General features: G+C 42.0%; 1 protein-coding gene across 1 annotated transcript; it reads left to right on the top strand.

Annotated features, from left to right (window-relative positions):
• The first annotated feature begins 10,493 nt into the window (after positions 1 to 10,493).
• LOC140198422 (probable G-protein coupled receptor 139) lies at positions 10,494 to 12,648 on the top strand. The gene is made up of 2 exons (XM_072259512.1): positions 10,494 to 10,650; positions 11,771 to 12,648. The coding sequence occupies exons 1-2, from the start codon at positions 10,494 to 10,496 to the stop codon at positions 12,646 to 12,648; spliced, it is 1,035 nt and encodes a 344-aa protein (XP_072115613.1).
• Positions 12,649 to 18,510: the final 5,862 nt, after the last annotated feature.

The raw sequence follows: 18,510 nt of genomic DNA, 5'->3' as shown, positions 1-18,510 counted from the left end.
GCCCATTTCCGAGAAAACAAAGATGGATTCTAACACAATTTCTTCCTGTGTTGTAACCCAATCTATGGTTAAAAAGATTGATGTGCAGGATGGGTCTGTTACCCATGACTGTTCAACTCGGGGTTCAAATTTTAAGGATGTGTCAGAAACTTTCTTACCTTCATTGTTTGAACAAGATTATTGTAGTAAGTCTGACATGAAGATTTATCTTTATCTCAGAAGGATATTATAGCAGATCAGAGTAGAGACCCTGAGATTATCAAATTAAACGACCAAGCTCTTCCAGATAGTGAAATTGAGAAGGTGCCATTAGGATATTATTTTGAAAAGGAATTATTAATGAGGAAGTGGCGATCACCTACAGTTCCTGCAAGTGAGGAATGGGAAGTTAATCACGGAATACTTTTCGCTATTTGTTGAGCAGAGTTTAATAAACGTTTATGTTTGTTTATAAAACCTGCTTCAATTGATAATTCATTGTTGCCGATCACGTTACAGTAGATAGTCTTTCTCTCTTTTCTCCTCGCCTTTCCCATGCATTATCCTAGTTACATAGACTCTCTATCAATTATATTAGCTCATCTCTTCATTATTCTCATAGGTATTCAGAGGACCATAAAACATCGGAGCAGAATTAGGCCATTGGGTCCATCGTGTCTGCAATGACACTTAATCATGTCCGATCCTTTTCTTCCTGTCCTCAACACCACTTCTCGGCCGTCTCCCCCTCACCTTTGATGCCATGTCCAAACAAGAACTAATCAATCTCTGCCTTAAATACACTCAACGACCTGGCTTCCACAGCTGCCTGCGTATCAAATACCACTATATACCAGCCTCTGGCTAAATAAAAATTTCTCCGCTTCGCTCTGAAATGATTGCCCCTCTATCCTGAGTCTGTGCCCTTTTGTATTAGACTCACCGGCCATGGGAAACATCCTATTCCACATCATATTTGTAAATTCCAGTAAGTAGAGTCACAGAGCCATCAATCGTTCCTCGTATTATAACCTGTTCGTTTCCAGAATCATCCCTATAAACCGCCTCTGGAGTCTCTGCAATGCCAGCCTACCTTATCTTAGATGAGGAGGCAATAACTGATGAAAATACTCACGGTGCGGCCTCATCAGTGCCTTATAAACCCTCAGCATTACATCCTCGCTCTTGCATTTAAAACTTCTTGAAATGAATGCCGACATTACATTTGCCTTCCTCATCTCGCACTCAACTGCAAGTCGCACTTTACCGTATTCTGCATAAAGATTTCCAAGTTCTTTTGGTATTTGGATTTTCTCCACGTTTAGCAAATAGTCTGGAAATTTATTTCTACTACCAAAGTGCATGATCATGCATTTTCGAACATTGTATTTCATTTACCAATTTCTTGCCCGTTCTTTTGATTTGTTTAAGTCCTTCAACACCACCTGACCCTCCACCAATTCACCTGCGTTTTACCCCTCAGGAAACGCAATTACGGACATTATAATCCCTGATCACGACAAGCAAGTTGTTTTTTCCCTTACAGCCCATCGTCTTGGCAGGATCCTTTCAACCCGGGTAGAGAACATCTGAATCAATGTAAGCTACGTGTGCAGCTTGGTGCTGTTTTGGTCAGTTTGACTCCGTACAGCACCCGCCTTCACCTTTCAACCTGTTGCTGAGTAAGTAAGTATACAGAGTTCAGTATACAAATGAGAGTCACTTAACGTTCATCAACTTCTGGAGCACTCATTTTTCGGCATGCAGCAGTTCCATTTCAAGTTCCATTTTAAAGCATATGAACAGTTGAAACGAATGGTTTCAGCTTGTCTGAATTCTCTTCTTCGTCTTAAAAGCGGTTCTCGTCCTGGAGTCCCACACCATGGGAACTAACTTTGCTATATCTAATTTGTTCAGGCCTTTTAACATTCTGAATGCTTCTATGAGAATCCTCCCCACCCACCTCATTCTCTTGAACTACAGGGAATACAGCCCAAGAGCCGCCAGATTTCTCAAATGGTAACCCTTTCATTCTTGGAATCATTTTCGCGAATCTTCTCTGAGCCCTCTCCAATGTCAGTATCTCATTTTTAAAATAATGAGCCCAAACCTGCACACAATATTCTAAGTGTAGTCTCACGTGTGCCTTATAGAGCCTCAACATCACATCCCTGGTCTTATATTCTGTACATCTAGAAATGAATGGCAACATTACATTTGTCTTCTTATCTACTGATGCAACCTGGAGAAAACCTTTTTACTATCCCGCACAAGGGGTCCTAAGTCTCTTTGCATCTCTGCATTTTGAATTCTCTCCCCATCTAAGTAATAGCATGCTCGTTTATTTCTTCCACCAGAGTACATGTCATACATCTTCCAACATTTTATTTCATTTGCCACTTCTTTGCCCATTCTCCTGAACTATCTAAGTCTCACTGCAGACTCTCTGTTTCCTGAACACTATCCGCTCCTCCAACTATCTTTGTAGCATCGTCAAATTCAGCCACAAACCCTTTGATCCCGTACTGCAAATGATTGAAATACATCGTAAAAAGCAGCATTCCCATCACCGACCTCTGTGGAACTCCACTGGTAACTGACAACCAGCCAGGATAGGATCCATTTATTCCCACTCTGTTTTGTGCCGAACAACCAATGCTGCATCCATTCCGATAATTATTCAGTAATTCCACGGGACGTTATCATGCTAACCACCTGACGTGCAGCACCTTGTCAAATTCTGAAAATCCAAGTACACCACATCTATAACATCTCTTTCGTCTGTCCTGCTTGTAAGTTCCTCAAAAAAATTGCAATAGGTTAGTCAGTTAGGATCTCCCTTTCAAGAAACCATGCTGGCTTTGGCCTTTATTGTCATATGCCTCCTGATACTCCGAAACCTCATCCCGTACGGTCGATCCCAACAACTTCCGAACCACTGATGTCAGACTAACAGGTCTACAGTTTTCTTTCTGCTGCCACAAATTCTAAATAGCGGAGCAACATTTACAACTTTCCAACCATCCAGTACAATGCCAGAATCTACCGATTCTTGAAAGATCATTGTTAATGCTTTCGCAGTCTCCCCAGCAACTTCCTTCAGAACCCGAGGGTGCGTTCCATCAGGTCCAGGAGATTTATCCACACTTAGACCATTAAGCTTCTCAAAATCCTTCTCAGTCGTAATTTTCACTGTACATACTTCACTTCTCTCACACTCCTGAATATCAGATGCTTTCGTTTGTGAAGACTGATGAAAAATACGCATTCATTTCCTTTGCCATCTCTGCGTCTCTGATTACAATATCTCGTAGCAATATTCTATTTGTCCTATTTCTGCCCCTAACTCTCTTTTACCGTTGAATTACTTCAACGCCTCATAGACAGCTTCTCAGCAGCCTACCAGGACCTCAGCTTGACCATTAGCCTGAAGAAAACCAACGTGTTGGGCCAAAGCGTTGTGCACCCCTCTGCCATTACCATCAACAACTACGAGCTGGAGGTAGTTCACGAGTTTACATACCTTGGCTCCACCATCACGGACAGCCTCTCCCTAGACCCCGAGATCACTAGAAGGATCGGACGGGCAGCCTCAGAGAGAGTCTGGGAGAACAGAGAACTGACGACTGTCAACAGAGTTGCAGTCTACAGGGCCTGCCTTCTCAGCACACTGCTTTACGGCAGCTAGACCTGGAGCCTCTACTACAGACAAGAGCGGTGTCTCAACGCTATCCACCTTTGCAGCCTGAGACGCATCATGGACATCACGTGGACTGACCGAGTCACCAACAATGAGGTCCTGGCCCGCGCCCGGATATCCAGCCTCTTCACCCTGCTCCAACAATGCCGTCTCCGCTGGCTGGGTTACGTACACCGCATGTCAGACGGGAGGATCCCGAAAGACCTGCTGTACGGGGAACTGCCCTCCGGCAAGGGAGCACAAGGGTGGCCCCATCTTCGTTGGAATGACGTTTGCAAGAGAGACATGAAGTCACTGAAAATGAACGTCGAGCTGTGGGAGGACATCGCAAGCGATCGCTCTCACTGGAGGCTAGAACTACGCAGAGATCTAAAAAAGAGGAGAAGAAAAAGTGAGGCTTGCTGCTGATGAAAAGGGCACTCATCGGAAAAACAGGACCAAGACAACACTGGAGGACAGTGCCTTCAAGTGCATTCGCTGCAGCCAAGACTGTCACTCCCGTGTGGGACTCAACAGCCAAAGCAGACGCTGCTCTAACACAGACTGAAGCAAGACTTTCCAGTTGCAGATTCATGGTCTCGCGAGACTAACGGAAGCCACCACCATTTCAAAAAGCTTTTAGTGTCTTCTTTAATATTGGTCCCTTGCTAGTTTCCTTTCACAATTCATCTTTCCTTCCAAATGACCTCCTTAGTATCCTTCTGCATGTTTTTAAAAACTCCGCAATTCTCCATCTTCCTACTAGTGTTGCCTTCTTTGTCTGCACTCTCTTCAGCTTTTACTTTGGCTCTGACTTCAATTGTCAGCCACGGCAGTGTCCATCCATTCTAAAATTTCTCCTTATTTAGAATATATCTGTCTTGCACTTCCCTCATTTTTCGCAGAAACTCTTGCCATTGCTGCTGCGCTGTGCTTCCTGCTAGTGTCTCTTTCTATTCAACCTTGGCCAGTTCCCATCTCATGCCATTGTAATGTACTTTACTCCAGGGAAATATCGACACATTGGAATTTAGTTCCTGCTTCTCAAATTTCAAAGTAAACTCGATCATATTGTGATCACTGTTGCCTAAGGCTTTCTTAACCTTAAGCTCACTTATCACCTCCGAATTATTGGACAACACGCAATCCAGCACAGCCGATCCCTTAGTGGGCTCAGCAACAATATGTTCTGAAAAGCCATCCGTTAGACTTTCTACAAGTTCTCTCTCTTGAAGGTCCAGGACTGACCTAGTTTTCCCAATTCACTTTAATGTTAAAATCCCCAACAATTGTCATGACATTGCTCTTCTGACATGACTTTTCTATATCATTCTTTAATTTGCTAACCACATCCGGGATGCTATTTAGAGGTCTGTATAGAGCTGCCTTTGGAGTCCTTTTACCCTTGTCTTTTCTTAACGTAATACATCGAGACTCTACACCTTCCGATCTTATGTCAAGCCTTTCTAATGCTTTCAGACTATTATTTAAATGGAGAAAGAATTAAAATTTCTGAGATGCAACGGTACTTGGGAGTCCTCGTACAGGATACCCCTAAAGTTAACCTCCAGGTTGAGTCAGTAGTGAAGAAGACGAATGCAATGTTGGCATTCATTTCTAGAGGAATAGAGTATAGGAGCAGGGATGTGATGCTGAAGCTCTATAAGGAGATGGTGAGACCTCACTTAGAGTACTGTGGGCAGTTTTGATCTCCTTATTTAAGAAAGGATGTGCTGACGTTGGAGAGGGTACAGAGAAGATTCACTAGAATGATTCCGGGAGTGAGAGGGTTAACATATGAGGAACATTTGTCCGCTCTTGGACTGTATTCCTTGAAGTTTAGAAGAATGAGGGGAGACCTCATAGAAACATTTCGAATTTTAAAAGGTATGGACAGAGTGGATGTGGGAAAGTTGTTTCCCATGATGGGGGAGTCTGGTACGAGAGGGCATGACTTAAGGATTGAAGGGCACCCTTTCAGAACAGAGATGTGAAGAAATTTTTTTAGCCGGAGGGTGGAGAATCTATGCAATTTGTTGCCACGGGCAGCGGTGGAGGCCAAGTCATTGGGTGTATTTAAGGCAGAGATTGATAGGTATCTGAGTAGCTAGGGCATCAACGGTTACGGTGAGAAGGCGGGAGAGTGGGACTAAATAGGAGAATGGATCAGCTCATGATAAAAAGGCGGAGCGGACTCGATGGGCCGAATGGCCTACTTCTGCTCCTTCGTCTTATGGTCTTATGGTCTAATAGTATTTCTTACACACAGGGACACAACAACCCCCTGCCTACAAAGCTATCTTTTCGATACACCGTACATTCTTCGACGTTCTGCTCCCAATGACAGCCATCTTTTAGCCAAGATACAGAGATGGCCACAGCGTCATACTCGCCAATCTGTAGCTGAATTTTAAGTTCGTCCTTTTTATTTCTAATGCTGCGAGCATTCCGATATAACATTTTCAGTCCAGTATTTGGTGCTTTCTGTTCTTGCTGCACCACGCCTCTATTGTCTTGTAAATCATCCTACTAGCTGTGACTATGCCTACTCTCCAGCCTGTCATTTCTATCATTTCTGTTGCACGCTATCTTTGATCTACTGCTGTTTTCACCATCCTCGGCCCCATCACTCCTGTTCCCGTCTCCCTGCCAAATTAGTTTAAACCCTCCAGAACAGCTCTATTAAACCTGCTTGCTTGGATATTAGACTCCTTTGGTTTCAGGTGTAACCTGACCTTTTTCTACAGGTGGTTCCTCTCTCAAAAGAGGCTCCAATGATCCAGGAACCCGAAGCTCTGATCATGCGATTCTTGCTCTCGTTATTACGTGGCAAACGCAGCAAGGCCTACTACCTTGGAGGTCCTGCTTTTGAGCCTCCTACCCAACTCCCTTATCGTATGGTCTATGGCGTTATGGATGCTGATAATGGCAGGGCCGAATACGGAATGACTAAGAACTAAGTCTCCTTGTAAAGCTGATCGGAGATGAAATGAAAGTTGAGTCTATTGGCGAATTCTGATGACAAATGGTGCTTATTATGATGGCTGACCTTGGATATGTTGGCGGATGGAGTGGCCGAGGGCTGGAACTCAGGTTTGCTCTGTGTTGATGCGAAAAAATTTGGTGTGCAATTGTACAGGAACTATAGGAGACATGGTTAATATCATGTCTACTTACATAGAAGGGGCGTCCTGTTTCTGGGTGGTGAAGGAGAGGTGTGCTGTGCATATGGGCCATGCGCAATGCCGATGGTGTGGAACAATGCCCAACGACAAGTTATCGAGTGTCTGATTAAGTCTGGTTGATTACTAATGAGTTACCGATTTCCATCTCTGTGTTTATTGCTACAATTTGTAATAGAGCTGTAACTTGAAGCTCTGAAAAAGTAAATACGCTGAAGCTCTAAGATGCTTCAATTGAAACGTTGTGTAAAGTATAATTTAACCAACTGATGGGTTAGCTATATTTCCACATTACACTAACATAATTTCAAAGTATATTAAATTTATATGCAAGAAGATTCCAGCTGCATCGGAAGAAAGGCAAGGCGCGTAAGACCATTTCAGTTACTACGTGCTACTCTACTTAGAAGGGAGCATGCCTCTTAGCATGACTTCAAAAGATCTTTGTGAAAATACAGCATTATCCGTTACCTGACTCATACTAATCAGGTGCGGTCTCATGAAAACATTTCAGAAACTTTCTGTCAATGTTGCTTGTCATCTGTCCTGTTAGTTTGTACTTAAGTATTTGAATTAAATAATATACGTCGTTTAGATGCTGTGCAAAAGTGAATCGCAATATCCACTCTATATAAAAATAGAACACAGAGCAAGATAGCAGAGTACAGGCGCTTCAACCTTCGTTGTTATGTCTAAATTTTAAGTTCCTAGCCACTCAGCCCGACGATTTCCTTTAATCGATTTTGCCAATCTAAAATCACCGTATACCTTCCACCACTGTCATAAAAGTATGCCCTCTTGTATTATCTATTGCTGCAATTGTAAAAGACGTTGTTTACCTAATATGTGCATCTTACCATCTTATTCACCTTTATTCAGTTGCCTCTCACCCTTTTTGCTCCAAAAAAAAGCAACAGGTTGCTGACCCTTACCACAAAAGACATGATCTATAGGCAGTGGCCTGATAAAACAAGTCTGTACCCTCTCTAAATTTTGCACTTCTTTCCGGTAATGAGACGACCAGAGTTGAACACAACAGTTCAATTTTTTTAAGGCATCCGTTAGTCTTGCGAGACCTGTTTGTTCCATCAATGAAAATTTTGATCAACTGCAAATGTTCATTTCCACACATAAGTGTTTGTATCATTAGTCTTGGCTGGACTATTTCCATATTGTAGCAAGTAAGGCTTCTGGATATACCAGTCAAATTCTTCCCCATTGAGACCCTTTCCACGAAAGGAGTCGCAATCACATTGAGAATTTAAACATTATACACGATATAACCCTGTCGCCTCTACACCTTTCAAGTATCTTTCTGCACCTAGCCGATGGTCTCTATGTCTCACAAGAAGTTATCATTTAGATATCATATATCGAAACATATTGAGCAATGGGTAATAGGCCGCAAATCCTGATATGTTTTCTCTGGGGCAGACACGGCGTTCATGTAATAAATAATCTGACTTAGCCTTGGACAGGTGAGAAATGGGGGAAGTTGTGCGAGAGAAATGGATTTGCTCTTCAAATTTTTAATGAAAAGAAGCTTTGATCTAATAGGCACGGATACCAGACCAGTGTAGTTCAGGAAAAGTACGGACGAGGTAGGATTGTCCTTCGTCAGAGTTCAAGCAGTGACAATCGTGAAGGCAATATTTCGTTGAGAAACAAATAAACCAGAGTTACTGATCAGAGAATCCAATGCAGGTGCAACATGGTGTGAGCAGAATTATCTGCTGCTTAATGTGAAAAAGGCTAAGGAGCTGGTGGTAGACCTGAGGAGAGCTAAGGTATCGGTGATCCCTGTTTCCATCCAGGGGGTCAGTGTGGACGTGGTGGAGGATTACAAATACCTGTGGATACGAATTGACAATAAACTGGACTGGTCAAAAAACACTGCGGCTGTCTACAGGAAGGGTCGGAACCGACTCTATTTCCTGAGGGACTGAGGTCCTTTAACATCTGCCGAATGATGCTGAGAAAGTTCTATGAGTCTGTGGTGGCCAGTGCTATTATGTTTGCTGTTGTGTGCTGGGGCAGCAGGCTGAGTGTAGCAGACACCAACAGAATCAACAAACTCATTCGTAAGGCCTGTGATGTTGTTGGGATGGAACTAGACTCTCTGACGGTGGTGTCTGAAAAGAGGATGCTGTCTAAGTTGCATCCCATCTTGGTCAATGCCTCCCATCCAATACATAATGTACTGGGTGGGCACAGGAGTACATTCAGCCAGAGACTCAGTCCACCGAGATGCAGCACAGAGCATCATAGGAAGTCATTCCTGCCTGTGGCCATCAAACTTTACAACTCCTCCCTTGGAGGGTCAGTCACCTTGAGCCGATAGGCTGGTCCTGGAGTTATTTCATAATTTACTGGCATAATTTACATATTACTATTTAACTATTTATGGTTCTATTACTATTTATTATTTATGGTGCAACTATTTATTTATTATTTATGGGGAAAACCAGTTTCCCCCGGGCTCAATAAAATATGACTATGACTATAACATATCAGTGGTGGCAGGTGAAAAAGTTTGGAAGCAGGTCACTTTGGTCCATCTAAATGTGCAACATGTAAAGCGCCGGATAAATTGCCCGGGAGTGTCCGGAGACAGCATTTTGCTTGTCGTGCTAAGTGACATGCCTTTTTTTATTGCAAGGGGCGCTCAGCGATACTTTTACTTTCGTCAACTTTAACTAATTAACCAACAAAGAACATTGATATGATATTTAAAATATCTTCGATTCTACTATAAATGGAACCAACATTTTAAATGCCTGTAGGATATTTTTAAAAAACACTTAATGTCCTGAACTCTTGCATCAAAAATACCCTCTGCAGAGCTTCGACTTCCTCAGTGATCGATCAAACGATTATGCATCTGAGCTGAACAGTGCCTTGCAGCATTCTCTTCACTGACACCACACCGCGTGTATCATTCAGATTTATTTCATCTCCAAATCCTCACACGTTTTACGTTGTTCCACGTTATCTGTAATTGAAAATCCAGTACTTGTACTTTCTATTCTATCGAATGGACCGTTATACACTTAAAATCTCATCATTTTCAGAGACGCCACCTGATCTGTTGACTATTTTTGACTTTTTTTCTCTGTTGCTCCAATATCACAGTTCTTAAATTTTGCTTTTTTGAACAAATATACGCGGGATATAAGTGTAGTAAAGCGACTATACAGAAGTTATTGCTCAGCTGAATACTTGAGAGATATCACCGAAAGATGACATAGAATTGAGCAACCCCGCGCCCATCACTAGTAGTGCACAGTTTACCCCATTGAGTTGACGTTAAAAATTCGCCTTTGAAATCGAAACAGCATTTAAACAAATCACTGCGAAATGTCGCAATCCCCTATCTGTTCATGCAAATGTGATTAAAAGATTCTATTTCAGATTTCCCTGTGTTAAATTCATAAAGTTCATCTATGTCGACCGCTGTGTCTGTGAAACCACTCGCTGGCATTATGAAGCCCAGAAAACTGCAGCTCGGATTCAGATGCAGCAACGGAACTACAACTTTTCATATTTTTGCCACGAGTATTCCGTGGAGAAATAGGTGTAACCACTTCACTTTGCAGCACTAAAAATTGTTTTTAAAAACACCGTGACTAATATGAACCCACAGGAGGATAGGCATGGGTATTAATGTGATCCGAGTCGGGCTGCTTGCTCAAACTCCACTCGGACTGACAGTTTGTTGTCAGTACTGCGGCTTTTCAAGCATGGGACGTGCTCCAATTCTGTATGTCAATGAAATGATTTATCCGATTCTGGCGGCGTTTGGTATCCCCGGTAAGTCTTAATTAGACTAATGTCTTTTTGATCAGTTCCAACAATTCTTTGCGATGGTGATTTCTTTCTCTTTCTTCTAGCAGCAACGTGAATTGCAATTAATAATGCAAGAATATTCAAAATCCATTACGGGAACGTGACAATACACAACTAAACTGACAGGAAACAAATTTGAAGGTAATTTACATAGATGCCGAAGTTTGGGTAACTATAGGTGGAATTAAATGGAATTTTAAAAAGCATTGAAAAGGAGGAATTAATATTGGTCATTGTGAAATGAGTAATGAATATTAATGTAATTAAATTAGTTTGATAATGGCGATACTATATTGAAAGAATGGGGATCTGATATCAGCAGCGTCGGGGGAAATGATGGAGATAGTTAAAGATAAAGAGGGATTTTTCAATAACAGAGAGAAAACTACTATGTATCAGGCATATATTCGTTGCAGAGGTGGGGACGGGATGATCAGGGAGGTGGTTGCTGCCATACGAGACTGAAGAACACGAAAATGATGGGGCCAGCTGTGGGAGTTAGAGGGAATCTTACCCTGAACCGATAAGATTAATGGACACTTAGAACATTGCACGATCGTTTTTGAATTGAATCAATACGAAATATTTCTTACTAATGCTCTAATTGTGATAACTGAAACATATTCCAAAACACAATCAAACGCTATATATGGAAGTTGTTTCAGGACTAGGATCGCTTATGGAGTCTTTGAAGTTCATCATCAACTTTGTTGGAAACTAATGATCCTGAAACATGAAAACATTGCATGGATGCTGCCTTGCTTGATGCGTTTTTCCAGGACGTACCAGTCACGTTTTTGTAGGGAACAGAATTATCTTTAATGTTACAGAAAGAACAATTTGAATCATAAATTCATATTTCCAAGTATGAAATCCTTATATAATCCGTTGAACTGAGCACGACTCTGCTAATAGAACCGGTAGGCCAGTGTGATGGAGGGGCTGAGCTCTTTGAATTCTATTTAATCATTATCTGTCTAAATAATGTGGTATGTCTCCATCACTGCCAACAGAATATCCAGCCTTAATGTATATGGTACTTCTGTCTACACATTAATTTCCTGTGTCTTTCTGTATTGAACAGTAGGTCTGCTCACCGCAACGATTCTGTACCGGGGAAAGTGTGGTCTGACTGGAGGAATGACGCGTTACATGATGGCGATGACGATCTCCGACCTGTTCGTTCTCATACTCCACGTGTTACTGCAAAAGATCTACACTTGCTATCACCCTCATTCCTTCCTGACCCGCAGCACAGTGTGTCCATCTGATATTTACCTGCGAATCGTTACGTTGGATTATTCCGTCTGGTTAACCGTTTCTTTTACCTTTGACCGCTTTGTCAGCATTTCCTGTCCGAAACTGAGACTCAGATATTGTACGGAGAGGACGGCCGTCGTGGTTGTTGTGTTGTTATGCGTGCTGAGCTGCTTAAAATACATCCCTTTTCACTTCATGTACGAGCCACGCTACGTTATGGATAACGTGAACTATGGGTGTCAGCCTATAGTCGCGTATTTCACCTACATTTGGTGGGTGGTTTACTCCTGGATTTGTAGCAGCTCTCTGTCCTTAATTCCATTCGTACTGATCGTAGTCCTGAACGGGCTGACGGTCCGGAACATTGTAGTGTTCAGTAGGGTTCGACGGCGCCTGAAGGGACATGATGGAAATGACAGTGAGATGGAGAGTCGGCGTAAGTCCATCATCTTACTCTTCACCGTGTCCGGTACTTACATACTGATGTGGACAACGCAAACTGTAACCTTCATCTGCACTCGAGTCACAGTCAATTTCTCGGACAAGGATCTCACAAGCCCCTCTTTCATCGCCAATGAGGTAGGGGTCTTACTGATGCTCTTCAGCTCCTGCGCAAACACGTGGATCTATGGAATGACCCAGAGCAAGTTCAGGCAGGAGGTGAAGAACACGCTTACTTGCTTAAATCTTGTTTGTTGCTGATCCGATGCCACGGACGTGGCAGTGGAGCTTGAACCGGAGGACGAATATGACGTTGTCGTTCGCATAAATGCTTCACAAGTTGCCGCCAGTCTGCGCTTTTCGTCGTAGCACAGACCATGAATTGAAGAGGATTCTTCGTGGAAACAGATCTTACACGTTTTGGACCTTCTTCCTCTTTGTTATTCAACACCTGAAAGCATTATTTCGTTATTGGTGTTTTATATGTTGCAATAAATTAAAAGATAGGTGCCGTGCACCTTTCTTTTCTAAACCTGTTCGCGATGAATCTGACATGTCTGCAATTGGCTCATCGCATTTAACTGGATTGTCCCAATCTTCGATGTGTCTATTACAAGACTAAATCGGTTATTTCTTTACCCACCTTATAATAATCTCAGCACTTCTTGAGAAATTCACCCCTGTTTCCAGGTGCTCCCATTCACATTGAATCTTCGTGGCTTGGATCATTTGCCAGAAAAACAGCGTAGTAATCTTCACTTGCACGTTGAAGAAAGAAATGATAATCAAGGTTTTTTTTTATCCGGAACACATTACAGAGTCTCCCCCTTATTGCACCAGATGTTACTGCCGTCAGATCGCATGTTTATATTAATAAATTCGCCGATTACAATTACTATACCCATCTTCGGGATTGCTGCAAACATTTACTTCAATATCCTTCACACTAATTACAGGCCTAAATAATAGTCTTTGCTGGGATCACTCATGCATTGTGTTCTGCCTAGATCGACAGATTCATTCCCTTACTGACTCAGAACCTCCTCTCCCTGCAGCACTGGAATATTCCCCACAATTAGCACTGCAATGTGAACTTCTAACTTACACCATCCCACCATAGTAAACATACTCTCCATATCCACCCGATCAAGGCCTTTCAGCATTCGATAGTTTCCAGTGAAGACACCTCTCATTCTGCTGAACTGCAGTGAATACAGGAACAGTGCCACTATTAGCTCTTCATATGACAAGCAACTCAAGCCAGGCATCATTTTCCTGAGCATCCTTTGAACCGTCTCTAGTGTCTGCACATCCTTCCTAAGATAAAGGCGAAAGGTACTCACAGTGAGACTAGTGGTTCACCACTAGTCATCAGCAGCCAATCAGAAAAGGACCCCTTGATTCCCACTCAGAAAATGTTCCCTTTATTCCCTCCTGCCATTCAGTCACTACCTTTATCCACCCTGTTATCTTTCCTGTAATAAAATTGGCTCTTAACTTCTTAAACGCACTCATATGTGCCACTTTGTGAAGTGTCTTCTGAAAATAGAAGTACACACCATCAGGCAATCCTCCTTTGTCTATCCTGGTCGTTACTTTTTTTTCAAAATATTCCCACAAGTTTGTCAGGCAAGAGTTTCCAGTCAGTCAACAATGCTGACTATGGTCAAATTTATTGTGTGTCTCTAGGTACCCCGAAACTATATCCTTAACATTCAACTCCACCATGTTCTGCACAGCTGAGGGCAGACCAATTGGTTTGCAATTAACTTTCTTCTGTCTCTTTCCCGTCTTAGAGTGTGGGGAGACATTTACAATCTTTCACTCTTCCGGTACCATTGAGGAATCTAGTTATTATTGAAAGATTATTACTGATGCCTCCTCAATCTCTTCTGCAAACGCTTTCAGAACCCTGCGATGTACACCTATGGTCCTGGTGACCTATCTACATTCTGACCTTTCAAGTTCCCTGTCACCTTCTCCCGAGTAATGGCAGCTTCACACTCTGTTTACCCGTGACACTCTATAACGTTGACCAATCTGCTCGTTTCTTCCACCCCCATTACTAGCCCTCGAGCACCATTTTCAAGTGGCCAGATATATCCCCTCGCCTCTCTTTTACATTCTATTTTTCTGAAGGAGCGTTTGATATCCTTTGTCGTAGTATTATCTCGCTTAATTTCGTTTTCCATTTTTTCTTCTTAATGCCTTTTTACTTTCTCTTTGTTGTTTTTTAAAAACCTTTCCAATCCTCTAACTTCCCATGAACATTTTCTTTATTTTATGCCATCTCTTTGGTTTATATGTTGGCTTTGACTGCTCTTGCTAGTGAGCATTGTGTCACATTGCCTTTAACGGTCTTCTTTCTCTTTGCGGTGTACACATCCTGTGCCTTCCGAATTGCATCCAGAAATTCCAACCATTATTGCTCAGCTGTAATCACTGTCATTGTCCATTTGGAACTAATTTTGGCCACCCCCTCTCTCATACCTCCGTGATTCTATTTATTCCACCGTAAATCTGATACGTCCTTCTGAGATTTAAGTGTGAATTCGATTAAGGATCACTTGCCCTAAAGGTTCTTTTACCGTAAACTCTTTAATAAATTCTGGTCCATTGCACAACACTCAATCCAGAATCGGGAATCCCCTGCTGGGCTCAACCTGAAGGTTCTCTAAAAGACATCTCCTAGGTCTAGAAATTCCTCCCTTGGGATTCAACAGCAGCCTGATTTTATCTGCATATTGAAGGTATTGTCATCAACCTTCCGTTATTTCGGTTTAACCCTCCATCCTCGGTATGTGCACCATGTTTTTAAGCACACTGGAGGCATCTTAGATGGGGCTTTACGGTAGCACTCTGAAGCAAATCATTACAGACAATTCATTTCTTACTAACCATACTTTCTTCAAACTTACGAATCAACCCAAATTAAAATTTCGTCCATGCGACGTACATGCATCACAAATTACAGAGGCCACAACGCTGATCATGACGGAACACTTAGTCAGAATAATACTCTTCCACCATTATCCGTTGTCATTATGGAAAAACAGACTCTGAATCGAATCTGTGAATTTTCAAATGAACGCATTATGATAGTCCCTTGTAATAGGCACTTTGCCAATCGTCCATGTATATATCATCCAATGACTGAGCCTCATTAATTATTTTCAAGGTTTTCAAAGGTATATTTAAAGTCAGACAATTGTCTACAATGTACATCCTGAAGTGGTTTTTCTTCACAACCATCCACGAAAGCAGGGTAATGCCCACAGAATGAATGACAGTTAATTGGAAACCTAAAATGCCGCAAACTCCACTCTCTCCCGCGTATAAGCGGCAGCATTCAACGATCATACCTCCCCCTACCGGCAAAACAAAAAATCGGTACCCGCCACCGAGTACTCAAACGTGACCAAAGCAACAGCAAAGACGCAGACTTGCAGCACTCCAAAAACTGCTCGTTCATCCGTTATTCGACATACCACAGGCTCTCTTTCTCCATAATAAGGGAAAAAAGATGCGTCTCCGTTACCATATAACCATATAACATATAACAATTACAGTACGGAAACAGACCATCTCGGCTCTTCTAATCCGTGCCGAACTCTTACTCTCACCTAGTCCCACGGACCTGCACTCAGCCCATAACCCTGCATTCCTTTCCAGTCCATATAGCTATCCAAGTTAACTTTAAATAACAACATCGAACCTGCCTCAACCACTCCTGCTGGAAGCTCGTTCGACACAGCTACCACTCTCTGAGTAAATAAGTCCCCCCTCCTGTTACTCCTAAACTTTTGCCCTTTAACTCGCAACTCATGTCCTCTTGTTAGAATCTCCCCTACTCTCAATGGAAAAATCCTATCCACGGCAACTCTATCTATCCCTCTCATAATTTTAAGTACGTCTAACAAGTCCCCTATCAACCTTCTGGGCTCCTAAGAATAAAGACGCAACTTGTTCAACCTTTCTCTGTAACTTAGGAGATGAAACCCAGGTAACATTTTAGTAAGCCTTCTCTGCACTCTCTCCATTTTGTTGACGGCTTCCTTATAATTCGGTGAACAGAACTGTACACAATACTCCAAATTTGGCTTTACCAATGCCTTATACAATTTCAACATTACCTCCCAACTACCATACTCAATGCTCTGATTTATGAAGGCCAGCATACCAAAAGCTTTCTTCAATACCCTATGCACATGAGATTCCACCTTCAGGGAACTATGCACCATTTTTCCTAGATCCCTCTGTTCTACTGCATTCTTCAAAGCCCTGCCATTTACCAGGTATGTCCTATTTTGATTAGTCCTACCGAAATGTAGCACCTCACATTTAGTAGCATTAAACTCCATCTGCCATCTTTCAGCCCATTCTTCTAACTGGACTAAATCTTTCTGCAAGCTTTGAAAACCTAAGTCATTATCCACAGCTCCATCTATCATCGTACCATCTGCATACTTATCAATCCAATTTACCACCATATCATCCAGATCATTAATATATATGACAAACAATATTGAACCAGTACAGATTCCTAAGACACACCACTAGTCACCAGCCTCCAGTCTGACAAACAGTTATCCACTGCTGCTCTCTGGCGTTTCGCATCCAGCCACTGCTGAATCCATTTTACTACTTCAATATTAATACCTAATGATTGAACCTTCCTAACTATACTTCTATGTGGGACCTTGTCAAAGGCCCTAATGAAGTCCATATAGACAACGTTTACCGCTTTACCCTCGCCAATTTACCTGGTAACCTCTTCAAAAGAATTCAATAAGATTTGTCAAATATGATTTTCCACGAAACAAATCCATGTTGACTGTTCCTAATCAGACCCTGTCTATTCAGATAATTATACATACCATGTCTACGAATACTTTCTATCAATTTACCCACCACTGATGTCAAAGTCACAGGCCGATAATTGCTAGGTTTACTCTTAGAACACTTTTTGAAGAATGGAACAACATGAGCAATACGCCAATTCTCTGGCACCATCCAGTTTCTAATGACATTTGAAACATGTCTGTCAGACTCCCTGCTATTTTCCACATTGACTTCCCCCAAGTTCCAAGTGAATATCCTGACAGGACCCGGATACTAATGCACGTTTATATTCCTTAAAAGCGCCAGTACTCCCTCTTCCTCAATCATCCTAGTTTGTATAACTTCTCTGCCTGTTTCCATTACCTTATAGAATTCAATATCCTTCTCCTCAGTGAAAACCAAAGAAAAGAAATTGTTCAAAAACTCCCCCATCTCTTTTGGCTCCGCACATAGCCGTCCACTCTGACTTTCTAAGGGACCAATTTTATTCCTCACTACCCTTTTGCTATTAATATAACAGTAGAAACCCTTTGGATTCATTTTCACCTTATTTGACAAAGCAACCTCATGGCTTCTTTTAGCATTTCTAATTCTTTCTTCAGATTCGTTTTACACTCTTTATATTCCTCGAGCACGTCATTTACTCCAAGCTGCGTATTTCTGTTGTAGATCTCTCTCTTTTTCCGAACCAAGTTTCCAATATCCCCTGGAAACCATGACTCTCTCAAACGTTTTAACCTTTCCTTTCAACCTAACAGGAACATAAAGATTCTGTACCCTCAAAATTTCACCTTGAAAAGACCTCCATTTCTCTATCACATCCTTCCTATAAAACAAATTGTCCCAATCCACTCCTTTTAAATCCTTTCGCATCTCCTCAAAGTTACCCTTTCTCCAATCAAAAATCCCAAACTTGGGTCCAGTCCTATCCTTGTCCATAATTATATTGAAACTAATGGCATTGTGTTGACTGGACCCGAAGTGCTCCCCAACACATACCTCCGTCACCTGACCTATCTCATTCCCTAACAGTTGATCCAACACTGCCAATTCTCTTGCTGGTACCTCTATGTATTGCTGCAAAAAAACTATTTTTCACACATTTTACAAACTCCAATCCATCCAGCTCTTTTACAAATTGGGTTTCCCAGTCTATGTGTGGAAAATTAAAATCTCCCACAATCACAACCTTGTGCTCACTACAATCATCTGCTATCTCCTTACAAATTTGCTCCTCCAGTTCTCGCTCCCCATTAGGTGGTCTATAATACACCCCTATAA

This window comes from Mobula birostris, chromosome 5, assembly GCF_030028105.1.
Source record: "Mobula birostris isolate sMobBir1 chromosome 5, sMobBir1.hap1, whole genome shotgun sequence".
In the NCBI taxonomy this organism is placed as follows: Eukaryota; Metazoa; Chordata; class Chondrichthyes; order Myliobatiformes; family Myliobatidae; genus Mobula; species Mobula birostris.
This window is presented reverse-complemented; position numbering and strand designations above follow the sequence as displayed.